The sequence below is a fragment of the Pelophylax lessonae genome (assembly GCF_965119305.1).
Source record: "Pelophylax lessonae genome assembly, chromosome: 6".
Taxonomy (NCBI): Eukaryota; Metazoa; Chordata; class Amphibia; order Anura; family Ranidae; genus Pelophylax; species Pelophylax lessonae.
Window position 1 is genome coordinate 169,486,937 of NC_138773.1, and position 24,347 is coordinate 169,511,283.

Genomic DNA, 24,347 nt, shown 5'->3' on the forward strand with positions numbered 1-24,347 from the left:
AAAAGGCTGTACCACGTACTGATTAAGAAATTAATTTGTCCCTTACTGTCTTTAAGAGGCCCTCCCAGTTGTTCCCCCATTTGCATGCTATTCTATATACAGTAATCCCCCGCTCCATCGCGGTTGTTTTTGCGGTCCCGTTAATTCACGTTTTTTTTTTTGTAATGTTATTTTACTATATAAATCATTAAAAATGAAATTTTTGTGTTTTCCATAGCTCTTGCTCTGTCTTAGTATCTTTTATGTGTTTTAAATGAGTTTCTATTGTTTTAAAAGTGTGTTTAAAGACCTTTTAAAATGCTTCTACACGTACAGTGACAGTAAAATAAACATGCCTACAATGCATTTTAATAGGGTTTTTCTATTTCGCGGAATTTCACTTTTCGCGGCTGGGTCCGGAACGTAACCCCCGCAATGGAGGGGGGTTTACTGTAAAGCTATTTAGAACATCGCATAATCGCCATTGTATGATTGTGCCAAGGTGGAATTTTGTGTACTTTTAATACAGTATGGAAACGTTTGCCTGACCTTGCAGTACACAACCCCCCCCCTCCCCCCTTCTACTTTATGGTCTGGAAGCACAGTTCTGTGATTGTGACCTACCAATATCCCATTGCCCTTAAATTGTCCGTCCTTCACTTTTCCGTCCTTCCAGACTGCCCAACGTGTTTTTATTTACGTTGACGTTAAATACCGGAGTTATGACAGTAGATAGCTGCCAATAAACCCCAGTATTTGCTTACACAGCCGGCGTTCCACTTTCTGGTAAGTGGTCCCAGCATTGGATTCACCACTAAATCACTTTTATGGACGGCGGGAGAGGTGCCCACCACCCTCCTGCTGCTTCCTGGTCGTTTTCCCCGCTTACCGGACCTGTCGGTTGTGGGGAAAACTATCTGATCCCCTGCGTTGCTGGGCAGAAGTCGAGTGAGGGCAAGATGGCCCTCGACTCTATGCCCTTGGAGGACCAGAGCGACATCAAACGTCCCTTCCACCCAAGAGGCTTAAAGGGCCAAATTATTATTTTTTTTTTTTTTTGCTGTGTAAATATGAGATCTGAGGTCTTTTTGACCCCAGATCTCACATTAAAGAGGACCTGTCATGCTGATTTCTATTACAAGGGATGTTTAGATTTCTTGTAATAGAAATAAGTGATCACAATTTTTTTTTTTTTTTTTTTTTTTTTTTTTATAGGGACCAAGTAAAAATACATTTTAAAGCGCCCTGTCCATCTGAGCTCGCAAGCAGAAGTGAAGACATACGCAAGTCACGACCACACATGAGGTATCATCGTGATCGTTAGAGCGAGATCAATAATTCTAGCACTCCTCTAACTCTAAACTGGTAACCTGTAGAAATTTTTAAAGCCTCGTCTATGGAGATTTTTAGGTACCAAAGTTTGCTGCCTTTCCACGAGCGTGTGCAATTTTGAAGCAGAAAATGTTCGCTATCAATTTACTCGGTGTGGGGGAGGGGCCTGCTAATGGCGCCCGAGAGGAGAGTCGGTTAGCCTCTGAGCAGCTCCCCTCAGGGATACAGATGCATGTGGAGATCTCGTCCGCCCCGTCCACCCGCTAACCCTGTCCGGGACTGTCGCTATGCCAGCCGATCAGGCTGTGTAAACGGTGCTCTGATCCGGCACTTGCCTGCTGGAGGAAGCCACGCTGCAGATGTGCAGGGGAGCCCAGAGTGAGAGGAGTTGCCGCGGACGCCGGGAGAGTGTGTGCATCCGGCGTGCGGTGTATAGGGAACTGGAGTGGACAGGCATCCCCCGTGGAGTATGGAGCAGCGGTCCCCGTACAAGCAGGAACAGACAACCGCAGAGGACAACTGAGAAGCCCCTGGAGGTTGGGCAGGTTAGAGGGGGAAATATCCCCCCCCCATAATCATAGAGCCTGCCATGTCATGTAGATATATAAGCTGGAAATCTCAGACTGTTTATAATCATTAATCTTGCTTGCATTGGATTTGATACGACTGAAGAGAGGTTGTCTATCCTGTACCAGCCAAATGCTAAGACTATTGTTTATGTCTCTGAAATTGCTGCTGATGCTAAAGTGCTTAATTTGCTGTAACTCAAGAGTACAATAAGAATAACTGAAAAAATCAAAGGAGTTGTATTTGGCAGCTGACTTCGGAAGTGCATATTTGTGACACCTGAGTGTGTTGCTGAAAATACTTGGTGAATCCTTAAGTGGAAATTGAAACCAGAACTGAGGCTTGTAGAAGTGAAACTTTTTAGGGTCTGCGGGTATAAAAAAATAGTGGCAATAGCGGGGAGGACAGAGAACTGAGCTCATAATAAAAACTGGAAACAAACATCAGGCATTGCCTTGCTTAAACCCAGGTGGACCAGAGAAAAGACAAATCGAAAATGGAAAAACAAACCAGCAAAATACGAGGAGGAAAATTGCCAAAACTAAGCCCAGCATCTATCAGAAAATATATGACCGCAGAGGTCACGGTAGAAAACAGCGAGAAGCAAATATCAACAAAACCAAAACGTAATAATGAAAGTATCAAGAAAACCCATAATCAGAAAACAGAGATGAGTGAAGATGGCAGCCTTGATCAGCAAAAAGACAGTGTACAGATGGATAAAAACCCTGATTTTTGTGGAGAGGAGGAACGAAGGGATAAAAACCAACAGTCCATTAAAAGACATGGCAATCCTACATGGTGATTTAGGACATATGTTTAGGAGAGTAGAAGTAGAGGAGATAAAACAACATCAAGGAAAAAAATTGAAGATACTTAAAGATGAAATGAGAAGAGCACAAAGAAATCTACTCTACAAACTAGAAGACCAGGAACATAGGGATAGAAGGAAATTTTTTTTAAGAATTTGTGGACTCCCAGAAAAAGGGCAAGATGAAAATTTAGAAGAAATGTTGGAAATCTGTAATCCCTTACTGGGAAAAGAAATTACAACAAAATTGGAGGTTGAAAGAACTCACAGAATAAGGAAGCCACAAAACACACCAAAAGAGTCGAGATGTTGTAGTGAGATTTCAGATATGAAACAATTAAAATAATTAAAATGTCGTCCCTTATTAAAATACAAAGGAACAGAGATACAAGTGTATGCCGACCTGTCACAGGAGACATTGGCAAGGAAACAGAAACTTAAACCAATGATCGAAGTACTGAAACATAATATCCAATATTTCTGGGGATACCCGGCATGCTTAGGAGCTAGAAGAGAAGGGAGGACATTAAGATTTCCGGAAGAACTAGACTTCTGAAAGAACTTAAAAATTCCATTACCTGAAATCCCTAGATGGACAGCCATAAGGAGCAAAAGAGGTGAAAGATGAACAGTGGCACCTGAAGACCAAGAAAAAAACCTTACAGGGTGGCGGGAGGGTGATTGGCGGGAGGAGGGGAGGGGGATGAGGAATAGGAAAGAGAGAAATAAGAGACCCAGAGGGGACACTGGGGGACTGAGTGACTCTTTTCTAATACAGCGCCAGGGGAAAGGAGAGAGGAGCTGGGCGTTCAGGTGCAGAGCCTCACCCTAGGGGCAAAGTCGATACAAGGAGGAAGTTGATCGACAGCAGGGGCCCAAAGGGAGGGGGTCTGATAACCCACCAATATGCAAACAGGAGGTTGGAAGGAAGGGGGGGATAGGGGGAGGGGGAACAGAGGGATGGAAGAGCAATTTGTAATCTAGTGTATTCACTCCATTTCTTTTTTTCCAGACAAGTTGGAATTCCTTCTGTTCTCCGGGGAAGAATGCAATGCCTCTTTTAAAATGACAAATTAGTTATGTAACGTACAATATTAGAGGACTGAACTCCCCTGAGAAGAGACAGAAAATCCTGAAAGATTAAAAATATGGGAGCTGACCTAGTTTTCCTACAGGAAACCCATATCCTACATTCATCTAATACCAGACTGTACTCCAAAAGACCACCCCACTTGGTACTATTCTGACTCTCTCACAAAAAAATCAAAAGGGGTGGCTATTGGGTTTGCCAGAGGAACCCAATTTGCCTTAGAGAGGATGGTAGACCATGAGGGAAGATTCCTTTTCCTGAAAGGGAAACTTCATAATAGGGAGATGACTCTGGTAAACGTATACTGCCCAAATGATAAACCTATGAGATCTTGGGAAAATTCTAGATAAACTAATAGAATTTAGAAAAGGGAGTGATATTAGCGGGAGATTTCAATTTTTGCCTTGACCCAGAAATGGATTGTACGTCGGTTGTACAGAGGAGTAGAGCAATACATTTGAAAACTATCAAAAATAAGCTATTCCAATGTCAATTATTGGACACATGGAGGGTGCTTCACCCGAAAGAACGAGATTATACGTTCTACTCCTCTGTACATAAAATACACTCGAGGATTGATTACATTATGATAGACCATAGAGTGATTGAATCGGTGACCGAGGCTAAAATGGGGATTAAGACCTGGTCAGATCATGCACCCGTCAAAATAAAGTTGAAAATATTAGGGAGACAACTAAAAACGCTTGGAGATTAAATGAGGAATTGCTGAGGGAAAAAATGTAGAAGAAATCAAAGAATTAGAATTATACTTCCATACCAATGAAAAGGAAGAAACCCCGAAAAACATACTTTGGGAGGCACAAAAAGCTTACATGAGGGGGATCTTAATCTCCTAAAGGGTCAAGAAAAAAAGAGTAGAACATAAAGAAAAACTGAGAAGAGATTTATGAATTGGAACAAAGCCATAAAAATACTCGGACGGTGGAGAGCCAACACCAGCTAGTAATAAAAAGGGAAGAATTACTAGAACAAGAAATCAGACAGGAGATCAGGAAAGTTACTAAAGATAATTACCAAGGAAACCATAAGATCGGGAAGAAACTCGTGAAGATTATTAAAAAAAAAAGCGATAAATTTATATAGAGAAAATGAAAGCTACTAAGGGGGAAACGGTATACTCAACGTCAGACATAACAAAAGTTTTTCAGGAGTACTATGGGAAACTTTTTAATATCAAAGAAACAGGAGGAGAGAGGGATTTGACTAAAATAGGAAAAATTAAACAATACCTGAAAGAGGTGAAATTACCTAAAATACAACAAGATAAATTAGATCAACTAGAAGCCCAAATCACAGAAGAAGAGATAAGTATAGCCCTTAAAACCACATCCTCAGGGAAGAGCCCCGGACCAGATGGGTTTACGGTAAACTATTAAAGACATAAGGACCTGCTAATACCCAAACTAAAAGATTATTTTAATGGCTTAGGGCAAGAGTACGGTATGAGTAAGGAAGCCCTCTTGGCATCAATTACGTTAATCCTGAAAGAAGGAAAAGACGCGACTATGTTCAAGCTATAGACCCATCTCGCTTTTAAATATTGATACAAAACTCTTCGCAAAAGTGTTGGCAACCAGAATGAAGACTTTAATGGAAGAATGGGTCCATAAAGATCAAGTAGGATTCATACCCGGGAGACAGGGCAGAGATAATGGTGTAAGAACACTTCTGTTGGTGCAGTAAATGTCTAAGAGTGTATCCCAAGGATTGATCCTGTCGATAGATGCTGAGAAAGCATTCGACAGTCAACTGGGATTTCATGATGGGAACCTTGGAGGAACTGGGAATTAGAGGGAAAATGATAGCATGGATAAAAACACTTTATGGCCAGCCTACCGCTAAGGTGAGAGTAAACGGGGTCTACTCTGAGCCATTTGGGATGTCTAACGGAACAAGGCAAGGATGCCCGTTGTCCCCGTTCATGTTCTTTCATTAGAACCTCTCTTGGCGACAATCAGGAAGAACCCAGATGTGAAAGGAATAGAGGTGGGGGATGTGGAGCCTAAGGCTGGCCATACACTATACAATTTTCTTATTCAATTTCCTTCAGATTTACCTTAAACTATGTAGTGCAAGGGCCTGCCTGATTGCATACAAATTGAAAGTGTTTAGGTTTGACCCTACATTACATGGTTTTGGTAAATCTAAAGGAAAGTTGAACAAGAAAATTGTATAGTGTATGGCCAGCCTAAGATTGCCGCATTTGCGGACAACTTATTGCTGTACATCTCCAGACCAAGGATAACCCTACCAAATGTACTAGAAAGTTTGGAAAAATATGGAGAATTATCTAACTTAAAAATTAACCCAGAGCTAAATCAGAGATACTAAATATTAACGTAAAAAAACAAGCAGAAGAAAAACTAAAACTGGAATTCCCCTTTACTTGGAAAAATCAAGGACTAAAATATTTAGGAATTACCCTAACAAAAAAACCCGAAAGACTATAAAGAAAATTTTATCCCGCTATTAAATGAAATAAAAAAAAGAGCTCAATAGGATATCACATAGACCGTTATCATGGATAGGGAGAATAAACATAATAAAAATGGCAATCCTACCAAATGTTACCTATTTCGATCCCTCAGATATATTTTAGAACTTTGAAATCTTTAATAACTAGATTTATCTAGAGAAGAGGTAAACCCAGAATACAATATGCAGTACTAATTAAGGGCAAAAACCAAGGGGGCCTAGCAGTACCAGACTTAAAAAAATAAGCAACACTACTTTCACGAGTGATGGAATGGGGGAAAATTAAAGTGAAAAAAACTGGGTAAAAATAGAATCCACTGAGTCACTCACTTAGGAAAAATGATATGGATACCTGCACAATATAGGAAATTGAGTCCTAATACACACCCGATCACAATTCAAGTACTTAGAATTTGGGACTTAACGCACAAAAGAAATAAGTGGCAATACAATTCACCATTAATTCCGTTAAGACACTAATTTCCCACCAGGACAAGAAATGGAAGGAAAATGGATAGGAGATGAGGATGCATGTTTGAGGGATATCACAGATAATGAACACACACACTTGAGATATCAAAACAAAAAAAAAAAAAAATTGGAATCGATGAGTGGCGGTATTGCCAGTTGAAACACTTTGTGGCTTCGTTGCCAAAACCGCGGAGAAGGGGATAAGACTTGCTCCCCTTTGAGCGGATCTGTTCCTCAGTGAAATATGAAAATAAAATATCAAATGTATATAAAATTCTGGTGCATTTGACAGGACCGGCGGTCCCGCCATTCATTGACAAATGGGAGAGGGATTTGGGAACACGAAATAACGTAATTTTTGTAAAATCTTACCTGTAAAATTCCTTTGAGTCCTCCGACAGTCGCCGCCTCCTCTGTCATCACTATTGGGGTATTGTCGTCTGCTCCGCAGGAGTAGCTAGGCATATAGACTCAGTTAAAAACAAAAGGCATTTGCATGTATACACCCCTGGGGGCTGTCCCATCTGGTCAATACCCCCCTGCAGTGTCCACTCCCAACTCAGTTTGGTAGCATAGCAGTAAGTAACAAGAACCCCATAGAGGGGCGGGGGCGGCGACTGTCGGAGGACTCAGAGAAAGGAATTTTACAGGTAAGATTTTACAAAAATTCAGTTTTCTCTTACATCCTCCGACAATCGCCGCCTCCTCGAAGTCATCACTATTGGGATGTCCCAAAGCAGTATAGACATGAGGGGTGGTATACGCAACCGTAGAAGAGGCAACGCCATACCCATATCGGAGAAAGGAAACTTACATACACTGTAAGAGAACCCACTGGGCAACAGAAAAAAACAATGCTCAACAGAAGCAACCGCCCAGGAAAGCAAATACCAACAGCCAGGGACCCATAAAAAAACAAGGGTCCTACATGGCACTGCCACACCGAGAACTTTGCGGCCAAGGAAGCATCAGCTGATGCCAGAACATCTACTTTGTAGTAATGTGAGAAAGTGAGCACCAGCGACCAAGTCGCAGACTAGCACACCTGGGCCACCGAGGCCCTATGCCAACAAGCACAGAACTTACTCACAGATCTTGTAGAGTACGCCTTAACAGGGAAGGGTGGAACCCAATCCTTCAAGCATAAGCCTGCTCAATGGTCTGTCAGATCCATTAGGCAATAGTTGCCGCGGATGCAGCCATGCCCTCCCGAGATCCCTCAGGAAGAACAAACAGGGAATCCGTCTTACGAAAGGATTCTGTAGACAGGTAAACCCTGATCGCCCGGACAACATCCAAAGACTGCAAGGCAAACTCCTTCGGATGCATAGGCTTTGCGCAAAGCGAAGGCAGAACAATTTTCTCATCAAAGTGAAATTCAGTGACCACCTTGGGAAGAAAAGACGGAGGTGTCCTCAACACCACCCTTTTCCATGGATCACCAAGTAAGGGGAGCGGCAAGACAACGCTGCCAGCTCCGACACCCTGCGAGCCAAAGTGATCGCCACCAAAAAGACGACCACCTTGACAGCAGAGGCAAAGAGATCTCCCTGATATTTTCAAAGGGAGCCCATTGAAACACAGACAGAACCAAGTTCAAATCCCATGGAGGTAAAGGCTCCTTCCTGGGAGGAGCCAAATGCCACACACTTTGAATGAAGGTGCGAATAAAGGAATTAGACGCCACAGGGCGCCGGAAAAAGACAGCCAGTGCAGACACCTGGCCCTTTATCGTGGTCAGCGCCAAGCGCTGATACACTCCAGACTGGAGGAAAGCCAACATTCACGACATCGAGTAAGAACGAGGGAGAACCCCCTGGAATCGCACCAGGCGAAAAAAGCTTTCCAGGCACCGTAATAGATCTAACCAGAGGAGGATTTCCCAGCCTTGATAAGGGCAAGGGTAACCTCAGGGGATAGACCCTTGTCCTTCAAGACATGGGTCTCAACAGCCAGGCTGTCAAGCCAGCTACTGTAAGCAAGACGGAAGATCGGACCCTGAGACAGGAGATCTTCCCGCATGGGCAGACGCCGCAAAGGCACCACAGCCAGGTGAACAACGTCGGCGCACCAGGACCGGTGAGACCAGTCCGGCGCCACCAGAATCGCCATGTGCGGTTCCGAGACCAATCCGTGAAGGAACCGGGATAACAACTGAATCGGAGGAAAGGCGTTCATCAGACGACACTGACGCCAAGGGGCCACCAACGCATCCGAGGCAACTGCCAACGGATCGCGCGTTCTTGCCACGAACCATTCCACCCTTTGAGCCGGGATGCGAACAGATCCACGTCTGGGGATCCCCACCTCGCACACAGCATCTGAAAGACCTCCGGGTGTAGGGACCATACCCCCTGCCCAGGGTCTGGCGGCTCAGACAGTCGGCCTGCCAATTTTCCACACCCGGAATGTGAACTGCCGAGATCGTCAAGACATGATCCTCGGCCCCAGACAGAATGTCGGTCACCCCCCCTGGGCCGCCCGAGCACTCTTGGTGCCCCGCTGGTGGCCACCGCGGTAGCATCGTCCGTCTGTACGCGGACAGGAAGGCCCCGGAGACGCTCCGACCACTGGAGACAGAGTTTCAACGCTCGTAGCTCCAGCACAGTCATCGGGAGGAAGGACTCCTCCGACCAAGTGCCCCAGGCAGACAGGTTGCCCAGGACTCCACCCCAGCCCGACAGGCCGGCGTCTGTGGCAACCACTGTCCGCACCAACGGATGGAAAGGCTTGCCTTCCGTCACTGACGGGGACTGGATCCACCATAGAATAGCCAATCTGATCTGGCGACACAGGGAGACACCCAGATCCAAAGACTGAGGAAGTCTGTCCCACCTGGCCAGGATCTCCGACTGGAGAGCCCGCGCATAGAGCAGGGCAAAGGGAATCGCCCTGAAGGCCGACACCATCAACCCCAGGCCCCGCATGCAGGTCCTGAGTGACGAGGGCGGATTGTCCCTCGGGGACCTGAGTCCGTCCCGCAAAATCCGGAGCTAGGCCTCCGGCAAGAACACCTGTGCCTGAGCAGAGGTCAGAACCATTTCCCGCTAGGGAAGGTGAAGCGTCGGAGACAATGTTGACTTTTGAACATTGACGACCCATTCGAACTCCTGGAGCGTTTGCACCGCGAAGAACTGACCGCGCACAAGGGTCAGACTGGTACGCGATCCCAGAAGCAGATTCAGTAGACCCAGGACCGGAGCCAACATCCCGGTAACCACCCTGGGTGCCAAAATGAGTCCGAAGGGCAACGCCACAAACGGGTAGCGATCCCCTGTGACAGCAAATTGAAGGTACCACTGATGAACCTCGAAAATAGGGATGCGCAGGTACGCATCCTGCAGTTTAATCGAAACCAGGAATTCGCCTGGGCCCAAGGAGACCACAACCGAACGGAGAGACTACATTCGAAACTTCCGAACACGCACGAAGCGGTTCAGCGCTTTTAGGTCCAGAATAGGACGCACTTTGCCCTCCTTCTTGGGCACAGTGAACAGATTCTAATAAACCCCCGAAACCCGTCCAGACGAGGTACCGGGACAAACACCCCTTGAGCAAGCAGGGCCAACACCGTTCGATGCAAGTCCTGCAGCAGAGGAAGACAGGAGGGAAGGAATCTGTCCCCCGGCCGGGAAAGGAATTCGATCTGGAAACCCGATCGAACGATTTCCTAGACCCACCAGTCCGATAGTCGAATCAGCCAAGGCCGGAGGAAATCGTGCAAACATCCCCCCCCACCCCTGAAACGGGTGAGGGCGCCCCCTTCAGGTAGAAGCGGACGGACCCGCCGAGCCGGCGTTGCCGGACTCCTGCTCACTTGCCCAGGGCTTCTTCCGGGTGCCCCGGGCCTGGAAGGTCTTGCCCTTGGGATGGGCCCGAAAGGCACGAAAGGACCCCCTAGTAGAACCAGACGCAGAACCCCGCCTGTCCCGAAAGGACTTGGACTTCGGGTTCTGGGGCAGCATAGAGCTCATGCCCCCCGAGACGTCCAAAAACAGGGTGTCCAAAGCCTCGCCAAAAAGGCGAGAGCCAGCATAGGGAAGGTCAGCAACCGTTTCCCTCGAGGCCTGGTCGGCCGACCAGCCCTGCAGCCATAACAGTCGCCGTTGAAGCACCGCGTCACTAGAGAGGCGAGCCACTAAGGGGGCCTCAGCCAAGGCTGCATCACACAAGTACATTACACCTCGGAGGATTTGATCCACCAATCCCAGCCGGGCAGGTGCAACACCAGCAGACACAAGATTGCGCTTAAGTATCTTAGTCCAATCAGCAGCCGCCTGAGCCACCAGAACGGACGCGAAAACAGGTTTGAGCAACGAACCCGCCACCGTATAGGAATGGCGAGATAGGGACTCCAACCGTCGGTCCGTGGGATCCCGGAAAATCAGGGCATCCTCACCAGGGACTACGGTAGATGCGTTCAGCACGGCCAAAGCGTGATCCACCTGTGGCGGCACACACCATCGTGATTCCGTAGCCGGATCAAAGGGATAACTCAACCCAAACCGACTAGGTACCAGGAATGGACGTTGCAACGTGCACCACTGTGCATTAAGTGTCATGGAATTCTTCTGGACAGGGAAAAACCTGCGCAGACTTGCGGGTCCCGTGCGTCCCAAACGGGGACACAACGCCCGGAGGACAGGGCTCCTCTTCCAAATGTAAGGTGTCCCTAACGGACACAATCAATGCGTCCATGGTCGCCCGCTCTGCAGGCAACCCCGGGGAGGGGACAACAACCCCTTCCATCACAGCTTCCCCCTCAGACCCCAAGGGGTCCAAGTATGAGCGGGACCCTGAAAAGGGCACGCCCACAGCCGCAGCAGCCATATCACCATCTGAATCAGAGGAGAGGGACCATCTGGGACCCCGACGAGCAGCACGTTCAGCCATCAGCACTTTCCTATTGGACCCCAAAGTCGCCACTGCAGTGGCTAAATCAGGTCTCAGATGGGCCACAGGAGAATCGGGGGCCTCCACCAAGGCTGGTGGAACATTGCTATCCTGAGAATCCATGCTCAAGTGAGAAAAAATCGGGCAGTGCAAGAAGTATGTGCCGCCCCTTTAAAAGCGCTGCGAGTGCACAGCCCACCGCTCCAGCTATAAAGATAGAAAAAGACCCCCAAACAGGAAGGAGACAAAACTGAGCCAGAAGCGACAGTACAGAGATATATTGAGAGCAATAACCTGCAGAGCCCCCGCAGAGTGTTGCCACCCCTGTCCTGCTTCAGAGGAGAGAGGAAGTGCTGTGAAAGTAGGCTGAACTATTCTGCTGCATGACCCAGGGAAAATGGCTGCCCCATAGAAACGTATGGGAGGCTCCACTAAAATGGCCGCCGACATGCGGCCGGACCGACCGATCGGTCCCCGCAAAAATGGCGGCGATTGGCGCCAATTCAGCATGTAGATGCGCCCATAGAGGAGCTCGCATGCTTGCCCAGTGTAAAAAATGGCGGACCGCGCGGTGTCGCCCCACCGCGGTCCATACAGTCTGCACCCCCAAAAGCCTAAGTGACCCAGGGAAGGGGACCCCACAACACACACACAGCGCCGCAGCGCATGTACAAACGAACCCCGCAGGGATCGCAGCAGGGGGGTCACACAGGGCACAGACATGGGGGACACACAGCAACCAGGACTGCCATCCCACACAGAGGCCCCACACAGAAGCACTTACCTGTACCCGATGGTGTGGGGAGCCTCACAGAACGGAAAGCCGCTGTCCTCATCTGACAGGGAGTGCCGTTTGCTAGGGACATTGCACTACTGAGCCGCAGATGCGTCCGGTGAGGTAGCCACCTCACAGCTGCATCCCTGTAGCGAACAGGGATGGGTCGTTCATAATGCCAGGGCGAACCATAGCTGAACGCTCGATGGCGGGCTGGGGGTCCATCTGACCCTCTGTGCCCTGATGAACTAGGGCGGCCAGTCTTAATCCCAGCACCGCATGGCCATCTTCGTCCGAAGAGTCGACTAAAAACTAAAGCTGACCAAATAAACAGCTAGTAAAGAGAGAAAAAACTGAAATTTTTCAATAAAATCAAATAAAAAGGAAGATGGGCTGAGACCGAAGCCCCAGCACAGGGGAAGCCTAACTACTCCTATGCTAGGCAAATTAAAACTGAGTTGGGGAGTGGACACTGCAGGGGGGTATTGACCAGATGGGACAGCCCCCAGGGGTGTATACATGCAAATGCCTTTTGTTTTTAACTGAGTCTATATGCCTAGCTACTCCTGCGGAGCAGATGACAATACCCCAATAGTGATGACTTAGAGGAGGCGGCGACTGTCGGAGGACGTAAGAGAAAAGGATTTTCACTTGGGAAAAAGTTTAAAACTAATACATAGTTCTACAGTAGACATGAATACAGTCAAAATGAATTATAAATGTATTGCAAGATGGTATATTACCCCCGACAGCCCATAATTATCAAAAATAAAAATAAAAAAAACTGTTGGGAGGGGTTGCCTAGAAGTGGGTACAATGGCCCATCTTTGGTGGGACTGCCCCTGCCCAAAAATTAAAGTACTGGAAGGAAATCCTGGGTCTAATTAAAAATCGCGGACATAGAAATACCGGAAGAACCTGGTATTGCCTATTCCATGGCATCAAAAATTCCATTAGGCAATATTAAGTAACACTAATACCCCATCTAATGAATGCAGCAAAGGGTCTAATCCTGCTATTTTCGCAAAAGGAAGAGGTACCGACTATGGGAGATTGGGTACAAAGAGTAGAAAGAATAAGAACACTAGAATATCTAAGGGAATGGGAAGAGGATGAAATAGAGGAATGGGGTGACATGTGGGAAAATCGGTAACAATTAGGACAACAAGAGAGTACACTACACTAAATGAAGTGGAGAAAGATGACTAGTATGGAGATGGGGGGGGGGGGGGGGGGGGGGGCAAATAGGGAGAAAAAAATGACAGGGATAAGTTACACTATTGGAAAATTTTATGTTTTTATTGTGTGAAATGCATTTGTATGTTTTCTCCTTTTCGGAAAATAATAAAAAAATGTACTCGGCGTAACATTCTTTCACAGAGAAAAAAAAATTGGGCTAACTCTTTACTGTTCTTATTTTTTAAAGTGTATTTCTCCTGTTGATGTACGCAGCTCCTGATCGCCATAACCATTGGGTTATACTGCCCCCTACAGAAGTAGGACACTAGGCAGAAAATAACTGGCTACACCCATGGGCAGTCCCAGGGGGTATACTCTCTCTCCGCTATAGCCACTCAGTAGTTTTATGCCTAGTCAGGACCTAGTTCCTTGCTTAGATCTTTGGTCCTGGCAATTTTCTTTCTTTTTAGATAGGATTTTATTTTTTTTTTCCTCCCTAGATTTTTTTTTTTTTCCCTGCGAGATTTACAATCCTCTGCTGGACTGGGCAATGAGCTGGATAATCTATATCCAGTGGTCACCCCAGTCTTGCCAGCGACCGCGTGCAGACCTCAGCTCCGCGCTAGGTTGACCTAGACCTAGCTCCACTGGACGGGGGTTGGCCTGTGAGTTAAACGCCTTGCGAGGTCGCATACGACCGGGTCTCAGCCCGAGTTGCAGCGTTCCTCCTGGCTGACAACCCCCCCCCCCCCCCCCCATGTCGATGGAGAGGGGTTCTGTCTGGAGTGGTGGCCGCCTGGCTCCTGTTATGTTGAATAGCTGTCCCCTCTCCCTCTGGAGAGTTTTGGGGGTGGACTTGGCCTGTCCTTGGGACGGTCAGACCTCTGGGTTCCCCTCCTTCCCTCAGGCACCCCCCCCCCCCCACGCTGGGCCTGTTTTAGGTGGTCTGGCTACTTTCCTGGGATGGGGCAGGGCGCTAACTGGCGATTGGGCTGGGGGTGCGCAACCAGATCAACTGTGGGGGGGGGGATTGTACCTGGTGGGGGCTCCTGCCAGGGCCCCGTGTCCTTCCTGGATCTGTCCTTGAGACCTGGTCTCCCTGCTTGGTCCCTGTAGGCCTCAGGGTTCCGCCATTTTGTTTTAACCTGTGTTTCTATATACGGTTTGTGTAGTCGGGCGGATGTGGTTAGGGCAATTAGGGTGTACCTGGCAGTCTTTTCAGTCCTATGGAGTCTTTTCAGAAGTCAGACTCTCTACTTGTGCTCATGTATGGACCTCAGTAAGGGATGTCTGCTTCTTCGACCATTTCCAGATGGATCACACAGTGGTTCAGGGGTTGGGTTCCTCCTTTATTTGTCAAGTTGCACTCTACTAGGGTGCTTAGTGTTTCCTGGGCTTTCTGTCAAGTGTCAGTGATGCAGGTTTGCAAGGCGGCCACCTTGGTTGTTGGTGCACTCCTTTTTTTTTTTTTTTACAAAATTTTTATAAAGTGGATGTGTTGGCATCTACGGATGCTTCTTTTGACCACAAGGTTTTGCTGGCTGCTGTTTAGAGGACCGGGTCCTTTTTGAGGGTGTATTTGTTTTTTTTCTTCCTTGCTCGATTGTCCATCGACAGATGCAGCCTCATCTCCATGATCTGAGTGGGTTATGCTCCTCCCATCAGAAGTAGTCTAGGCAGGAAAATTTGAATGTACACGCCCTAGGGGCTGCCCCTCCAGGCATAACCCCCACTGCCACAGCCCAGCACATCAATTTTGTTTCTGCCTAGAGAAGGAGTAGGGCCTAGGTTTCCAGCTGGGACTCCGGTCTTAGTTTTTATTTCTTTTAAGAATATTTTACTTTTATTTCTCTTTACTCGCTAGCTAGTTAGTGTTCAGAGAAGAATTTTCCTGGTGATCTGAAAGCAACAATGCCCCCCCCCCCCCGGTCTGGCCTACGAGTGTGAGCAGGTTCTAGTTCCAACCTAGGCCTAGCCGCGACGGTCCCCCCATTTCCGGAGGGGGACGAGCCTGCGAGCGGAGGCCTCGTCGTGACGACCTGGAACGCTGGCAGCACCCCCACTTCGGGTGGGAGGCAGTCTGCCTGGCGCGGAGGCCCACCCTGTCCATGGTATGGTGAGTAAATGTACCCCCTTTTTCCCCTGCTGGCCTTGAGATGTGGGCCCTCTTGTGAAGGTCAGGAAGTTGACATCGTACGTGGAAATCGTATATTTCTTGGTGTGAATCGCTGCAGCTGCACCCTTGGTTGTTGTTGTGTTTTTTTTTTTTTTTTTTTTTTTTTTTTTTAATAGCTAGGGTTTTGGCCTTTTTTACAAAAATGGGTTGAGCTGCGCTTGGCGTTGGGTACGATCAAGGACCAGGTTTCGGCCTTGCCTATGTCCAGCGTCTGTTGTCTACTGGTTTGATTCGTGCCTTTATTCAGGGGGTGCGTCATCTGGCCCCTCCGAGGAGATCCCCGTTACCGCCGTGGGATCTTAATCTGATTTTGTCTATTCTTCAAAAGCCTCCTTTTGACAAGATTGGGGAGATTTCTCTGCTCTTTGCCGCAGAAGGTTGCCTTCCTAGTGGCTATCACTTCTGATCACAGAGCCTGAGCTGGCGGCGCTGTCCTGTCCGCCTTATTTGGTGGTCCACAGGGATAAAGTGGTCCTCTGACCTTTTTTTTTTTTTTTTTTTTCTCCCTAAGGTGGTGTCTGGATTTTCATCTTAATGAGGACATTTTGTTGCCTTATGTCCTAAGCCCAAACATCCCAAGGAGATTGCCTTGCATACTCGGTGTGGTTTGGGCAATAAAGGGTTTATCTGACGGTTACGGAGTCCTTCAGGAAGTTGGACTCTTTGTCCTTCCAGACGGTCCTCGCAGAGGTTTGGTTGTGTCCGCTGCGACCATTTCGAGATGGATCAGGCAGACGGTTGTTAGGCTTATTCAATCAAGGGTCGGGTTCCTCCTTTCCCTAATGAAGGAGCATTCTACTAGAGCGCTGAGTGCTTCTTGGGCTTTTCACCATCAGGCCTCTGTACAAGTTTGTAAGGCAGCGACTTGGTTGTCGGTGCACACCTTTATAAAATTTTACAAGGTGGATTTGTTGGCATCTTCAGATGCCTCTTTTGGCCGCAAGGTTTTGCAGGCAGCTGTTTCATAAGATAATTTTTTCGTTCTCTTGGGGGTCTTTTACCTGGGTGAACTGTTTGGTGTTTCCCGGTTGGCTAGGTTTAGCCTCTTGGAGTTGACATTAGTCTGTGTTTTTCGCACCCCACATGCCTATACTGCTTTGGGACGTCCCACTCAGCTCATAGAGATGAGGCTGCGTCTGTTGGACGATGGAGAAAATAAGATTTTTGTAAGATCTTACTGTAAAATCTTTGATGTCCATTGACAGACGCAGCACCTGCCCCTCTGTTTAGGGTTGGTTCTTTTGTCTTCACTGCTTTAAAACTAAACTGATGTGCTGGGCTGTGGGAGTGGGGGTTATGCCTGGAGGGGACAGCCCCCAGGACGTGTACATTCAAATTTTCCTGCCTAGACTACTCATGATGGGAGGAGCGTAACCCACTCCACTCATGGAGATGAGGCTGCGTCTGTCGATGGACATCAGAGAAGGGTTTTACGGTAAGATCTTTCAAAACTTTTTTATTTTTTTTCCCCCCCCAGGTAAGCTCCAGCTTTATGGTTGAGCTCTGTTACCTGGTTGGCTATGGTTAGCCTTTGGGAATTTTTTTTTTCTGCTGCATTTCCCCCCCCCCCCCCACTCCTCATGTTGAACACTGCTTTGGGACGTCCCAATGGTTAAGAAGAATCAGCTGTTTCCGTCAATTTAATGAAAGATGAGATTTTTTTTTTTTTTTTTTTTTGTTTTACTTACCGTAAAATCCATTTCTCTAAAGTTCATTGATTGGACACAGAAAAAAAGCGAACTCCAGAGGGGTGGGTGCTGTAGCAAAAATACAGAATAGAAATAGTGCAGCGCTCATAAGTCACAATAGATCATGTAAGTGACTAAACCAAGCTAAAAATATATAAAATATAAATTGTAAGAAGAAGATAAAATATAAAGTCCATGCATTCGCCCATAAGCGAGGGATAAAAGTGATAATGGTCCACAAGGGTGCTCTTCAGTGAACTAATTGCCCACCACCACATGCAATGGCCTCTCACCTTAGGGCTGAGATAAACAAGCCCAACTCTCCTTATAGGACCAGGGACAAAAGGCACCGCTCCATAAGGCAGACTCACTCAGATTCCAGTTCTCATTAGGGCTAGGCAAGACCAACACTCATATGTACCAGGGGAAATCAGGAAAAAAAACACTGTTCCTCTAATGAAGATATCAAGTGATCCTCCCAACTCATGTCATGGAAAAGACAAAGGGAGCAAACCATAGTGTAATACTGATGATAAACTTTTATTAAAGACATTAAATAAAAAATTGGTCTCTTACTATTACTATGTAGAACCAGCACTCGTGTAGATCAGAGCAGCGGTACACAGCAAGAGCAGCAGTACATGCAGCGGCGTCCTTCTCGGATTTTGCCGTGTTCCAAAGTGACAGTGGGTGACGTCAGACGCTCCTGCTCCCCCCGCACGCATATCGTCTCCTGGGCGAAAACCTCTTCAGCGGCGTTGGAGGGCGCAACAACGTCACCCGCATATATAACATGCACCAAGCCTCAATTGGCTAATTCCCCCACCTAGTTGCCATAACTACAGGGACGCCGTACTGCCGAGATACGGAAGTCACCGGAGGCATCAGTATTTTAAAAGGTATATAGCCATGCAAAAGAGATGATGAAAATGCATGAGAGGTACTAAAAACGGATAACTTTATAATACCAAGATCCATAAAAATACGCCCTCTCCTGGGAACCTCTAAGGCTCGGTTCACACTACGTAGGGGGCGACCTGTGAAGTCGCGTGCAGCGCGACTTCGGCGCGACTTGCACAGACTTCAGAAAATAAATGTCTATGCAAGTCGCTCCAGGTCGCCCCGAAGTAGTACAGGACCCTTTTTCTAAGTCAGAGCGACTATTAGAACGGCTCCTGTACCAGTCAATGGACCGCGACAGTGCGTGACTTGTCAGGCTGACCAAGTCACCTGACAAGTCGGACTAGTGTGAATGGACACTAAAGGCTTCACAAGCAATAATAATAAATATATGTATAAATAGTCATTACAGTAATTGGTCAAAAACTACCCATCCTAAAATCAGGAAATAAAATCTGGAGCGAATGACACCTAAAACACCCACTGTCACCTGGATAACAAAAACATACATTAATATGCCAATATACTAAAAATAAACTGCGAAGGAAAAAAATAAATATATATATATTACAACAGACAATATATTTAAAAAAATTACCAATCAAGGGAAAGAAATTTAACGATCAGAGATAAAACAGTTTAAAAGTCCACATTTAACCCACGGGGGACTGCAACCTTGGTCTCATAAATTTAAAAGGATTCTCTCAGGCTGAGTTACCTGATGAAGTTGCCCCTCCCTCCAGTGTCTCTTTACTCTTTCTATGCCCCAAAGTTTGAGGCCTCTTGGGTCTCTATTGTGACACTGTTTAAAGTGGTGGCATACAAAATGTGATGTTTTTACCTTTTTTAATATTACTCACATGCTCTGCTACTCGTACCTGTAGAGCTCTAGAGGTTCTACCGATGTACTGTAAACCACAGCTACATTCAAGCATGTAAATTAATACCAGTAGTAGAGCATGTGATAAGGTCATCTATCCTGTAATTTTTCCCAGTGGCATTGGCCGTAAACTCCTTACTAGAAAAAAATATACAGAGTATATTACCTGCGCCAATTGGGGACCTGTGAAGGTGTATAAAGCCTAATGATATAGTGACAAAGTGAGGATTAAAATAAATATAACGAATGAATAGCAGCTGCTATAGTAAAGTGCTAGTGCCAATGGTGAAGTGTAGTAATCAAAATAAAGTGATTACCTATAGCGCTTGCTAAAGAGTATTAACCAGGACTGGAGCTCTCTTCAGAAGTGGCCGCTCTGCTCCATGCCGCACATGTGTCCCCCTTTTTGTATTGTTTTTTTTCTTATGCGATCTTTGCCAAACCCCCACAAATATTTAATGCGATAGCTGTTAGTGAATTTGTTGGAACACTGAAACTGAGAGAAGTTCACCCAGAAAAAAAAAACAAAATACCCTTTTTAAAGTGTATTAGCCAGTTTTCATGTTTAAAAGATTCTCCCTATCTATTGTTGCACTGATGGCAGTAACCAAGAAAAGTAAGGAGAAATCTTCCTGAAGGGAGACAGTCCCAAAGCTTAAAGTGATTGGAGAATCTCGTGTTTATTTAAAAAAAAAAAAAAAAAAAAGTTATACTTACCTGCCCTGTGAAGTGGTTTTGCACAGGGCAGTCTGCATCTTCCTCTTCTCGGGTCCCTCTTTGGTTCTCCTGGCCCCTCCCTCCTGTTGGGTGCCCCCACAGCATGCAACTTGCTATGGGGGCAGCGGAGCTGCAGCTCCGTGTGTCTGCTCGGACAGGGAGCTGCAATTCGGCCCGCCCTCTCTCTCCTGATTGGCTAACTGACTGACAGCCGTGGGAGTCAACGGCGCCGCTGCTGTCTCAGCCAATCAGACGGCTGAAGGACTCGTGGACAGAGATGGGGCTCAGGTAAGTATTAGGGGGTGCTGGGGAGGCTGCTACACAGACGGCTTTTTAGCCTAATGCATTAAGATAAACCTTCTGCCTTTACAACTCTTTTAAAGCTTGACAAGGGTTAAAGAAAATGATTTCGTGGGAAATTAAATTTACCTTTTCCTTTTCAAACTGGAGTTGCTGTAATTTTCTATGAAGTCAATGTTCGTAATTAACCATCCATAAAACCTATATAGGAGGGGTAGAACTGAATGGACTTTATTGGCACCATAACCAGACAATTAATCATAAAAAAATTAATATTTTATTTAGAAAAATGTTAAAAACCATATACATATGTATACCACCACAAGTGCAAGACAAGAAACATCAAAACACAATTAAATCAAAAACAATCTTAAACACACATATATATACTGATATATTCGTATCCATAAAACAGACCTTTTGCATTTGAATGCAAGGTCCACTTTAGCATAAGATTACTGCAGCTTTACTGGCACTTTTAAAAATAAATTACAATACGGTTTTTAAAGCAATTGTTTAAGGTATACAATTTTTTTATTTGCTATATTATGTATAATCTATGGAGGACCTTTTTGATTGGCTATATTTCAGTGTAAGAGAAGCGTTTATTTTCCTGACAGAAGATGCTATGGTGCTTCATTTTTTAAGAATTGTCCGCACACTTTACTAAACTGTAAAATTTTGGGTCTGCATAGGTTTTTTTTGGCACCCTAGAATAGCCTGGTATAGTGTTTTGAATTACCTAATGTCATAAGCGTGACAGCACACATGAAGTTGAATTTGACTTGCTTTTTCATGTCTTTTGTCTCCTCTTTGCATCTTTATCTGCAGCCATAGATTTGTTGTATGGGGGTATATACTGCTTTATGTGTCAAGATTACATATATGACAAAGACATGGAGCAAGTTGCCAAAGAAGAACAAAGAAAAGCATGGAAATTGCAAGGTACTGTTTTCTCTCGTATAACTGGTACTAACACAAAGTATTTCAGTACTAATGTGTTTTTTTTTTTTTTTTTTTTTTTACATTTCAGTATATCAGCTAACAAAGTTGCATACTACAGTATACATAACATTTTGCTTGCACATTTGGCGCAAACTATTAAGCAAGTACACCTCATAAACATAGTTTATTTTTTTCAACATATTTGAATGGCTAATTATCTTTTTAGTATAGTGCCTATAGATGAAGGTGATACACTTGCACCAATGAGACACAAAAAATGTATGTGTATTCATTCTCCTAATCTAAATTCATGAAAATGCAGATTTTGTTTTGAAGAAAAAGTACATCCTTTACGTTTGCCACAAGAGATGCTTAGGTATCCTTTTTTTTTTTTTTTCTTCTCTATCCTCCAATGACATCCACAACACCTTGTAACCTAAAACAGAGGCGGGCTGCAGTGACCCAACCTGCAGTTTATTGGCATGAAAAAAGTTTGCCTATTGATAAATTCGAAGGGTCCCCAAGTGCTTTTTTTTTTTTTTTTTTTTTTTTTTTTTTTAACCACTTCAGATCTATGAAATTAGCATCAGGTGTTTCCTGTCTCCACATTTTACAAAATATACTTACCAGCCAGAGTATTGAAAAGTGGTGCTTTTCTTCACAGAAAGCACCCACTTTCATGTGTGTTTTGGAAACCTGCCGCAAACACGCATTGCACTTGCATAGCTGTTAAATGTTAATGGCATCCCAAGCAAGGGTAGCAGGAGCATGTTTGCCATGCAACAAAATTACTGCAAACACACCAAAAAGCGCAGTATAAAAAGCACCACACTCAACTAAAAGAAAAAAAAAAAGTTCTGAAACTTCTTGGGGTGTTGGTCGTGTGTAGGGCAGCATATTCAGGTGAGTGAGCTGCCCTATGCATGATGAGCATAAACGCCTCAAAACAGGGATTATTTTGACTGCTGATGCAGATACTACTGTCCAGGAATCCCAATCCAGCAACTTGCTTCCCTGCACAGATTCAAACAGAAAAGCTTTACACTCAAGGTTCTCATTTCCTGGTGAAGAGGGGGGGGGGGGGGGGGGGAATTCCTTTCATCCCTGAAACGTGTTGGCGGTCACTGGCTTTCCAGTAAGCCGCATGTGTGGACTTTCTTTTGAACTTCACTTTAGCTACTCCTGGATTCCTTTTCAAGTACATAAGGAACTGTATTTGGGACTTTTAACTCACCACCTTTAACTATTTGGAGGTGTACTCATTAATGTTAGTGTTTTTTTATTCTGTGTAACGTTATTTTAGGTCACAAATGTATTGATCATTTATGCGCTTCACTTTTTTGTTTTTAAGATTTTTATGTATTAGATATTAGTGGTCAGCAGCATCACTTATTAAGAATCACTAGCGCAGATAAAAGTTTATTTTTATTCCTTTTTTTGTGGTCCGTTTCTGTTGAAACCAGTCCCTGAAGATCCCTTCATTAATATGCCTATAATGATGGGCAGAGCCTGGGCCTAATATACAGTTGAATGTCATGGATAGGCAAGACAGGGTCATCCTTTATCCATGTCCGTTAGTGTAAAAACGAGGCAATGTTTGGAATCTATTCACCGTGCAGTGTAAACTTCAAACTTGGGGCTAAAACTCAATCACTCTGAGGTCAGTCTCAGATTCATGATCAGGCGTTACACCTTGGCAAACTTTAATTCCTTCCGCCTTTTTGCCAGAAGCATTTGTTACAGGATCTACACTTGGGTTACCGCATACTACTCCATATGGACATGCTTACCTTACACTTTGCACCCTTTACCGTGAGTACCATACGATAATACCCTCACTTGTGGTTGAGACCAGGTCAAAGGAAACCAATGAAAATTGCATGCAGTCATTTACTCTGTTGAAGGCCCACACAACACTCCACCTCAGAGTGGTGATGCGTTCCTTAAGCTGGATACACACTATACAATTTTCTTTAGATTTGTGTCCTTTAGACTTACACTAAACACTTTTAATTGGTATGCAATCAGGCAGTACCTTGCACTACATAGTTGAAGGTAAATCTAAAGGAAATCTACCAACAAAAGTTGTATAGTGTGTATCCAGCTTTACCCTGGAACAGGATCCAGCCCTAACGCCAATCTCTGCATCCGATTTTTTTTTTTTTTTTTTTAGGCATGCAACAAGTGGCCTGTTGGACTAAACCAGATTTTTCCACGTCTGTCACTTTCTTTTTCTATCCCTCGGTTTCTCAATCTGCAATAGATACTGATCTATTGGTGCTAGAGGATGCAGTCACAGAAGTAATTGAGGAGCATATTGAAGCAGTATTAGAGGTATCCATGGAACCCTTTACTTCCCCCAGATTGCCACCATACTGAAGAGAGTGCCTCATGCAACATACTTGCTTACATTGAAAAACTCATTGTCTCTGTTTACAAAAACCTTTGCATTGTGCAGAGGGTCTGTCTCCTCATCCTGCTATGCCCATTTGGGTACAAAGAGACATGAAAGCCATGTAAAACATTGCCAGAAAGTATTTTCCTCCAGTCTTCCAGGACATCTCTTGAGAGATGGCGCTCCTCCCACTTTGACAAGAAACACATTCCCCAATCAGAATAAAAGGCGGCCCTCCGGGCAGTGTGTCATTTTTTCATGTTTCCGCCATTCGGAGTGCACATGTTGCCTTGGAACCGTGTGGGTTTTTTTTTTTTTTTGGTCGGATTCCTATTTCCTTTTGTCTCCTTGACATGACGGGACTTGCTGGCTGGGTACTGGACACGTTGGACATTCTGTTGGCTGGATAGTTTTTCCATTTTTTTGCATCATGGTTCAATGCTTTGTATGTTTTTGTGTTTTTTTTTTTTTTTTTTTTTTTTTTTTTTTTTTGCTGGTTTTATGTCAGGTCCAGAAATGGATATGGGGGTACTCCTAAGAGGAAATGCCCAGGCTGTGCTGTGAAGCTGGATTCTAATCAGGGCTGTGGAGTCGAGGAGTCGGAGGAAATTTTGGGTACCTGGGAGTCGGAGTCGGCAAACAATGCTCCGACTCCTACTCGTACTAAATTTAGATTGGAATTTAAAAAAAAGCAAGTTTAAATGTCCCAATTCACAAAGTTATAATTAATGACTTAGTATAAGGAAACTTATA

General features: G+C 45.4%; 1 protein-coding gene and 1 long non-coding RNA gene across 5 annotated transcripts in view; both read left to right on the forward strand.

The window, feature by feature from the left end:
* Positions 1-24,347, forward strand: part of LOC309558193 — a 1,089,490-nt gene that overhangs the window by 527,108 nt on the left and 538,035 nt on the right. The gene's annotated exons all lie outside the window — the stretch shown is intronic.
* Positions 1-24,347, forward strand: part of LOC309558327 (ubiquitin carboxyl-terminal hydrolase 22-A) — a 247,512-nt gene that overhangs the window by 36,181 nt on the left and 186,984 nt on the right. For all 4 annotated transcript variants that reach the window (XM_082261386.1, XM_082261387.1, XM_082261388.1 and 1 more), the window contains exon 4: positions 21,086-21,199. In XM_082261386.1, the coding sequence (XP_082117512.1) occupies positions 21,086-21,199 (114 nt within the window). The remainder of the gene's footprint in view (positions 1-21,085; positions 21,200-24,347) is intronic.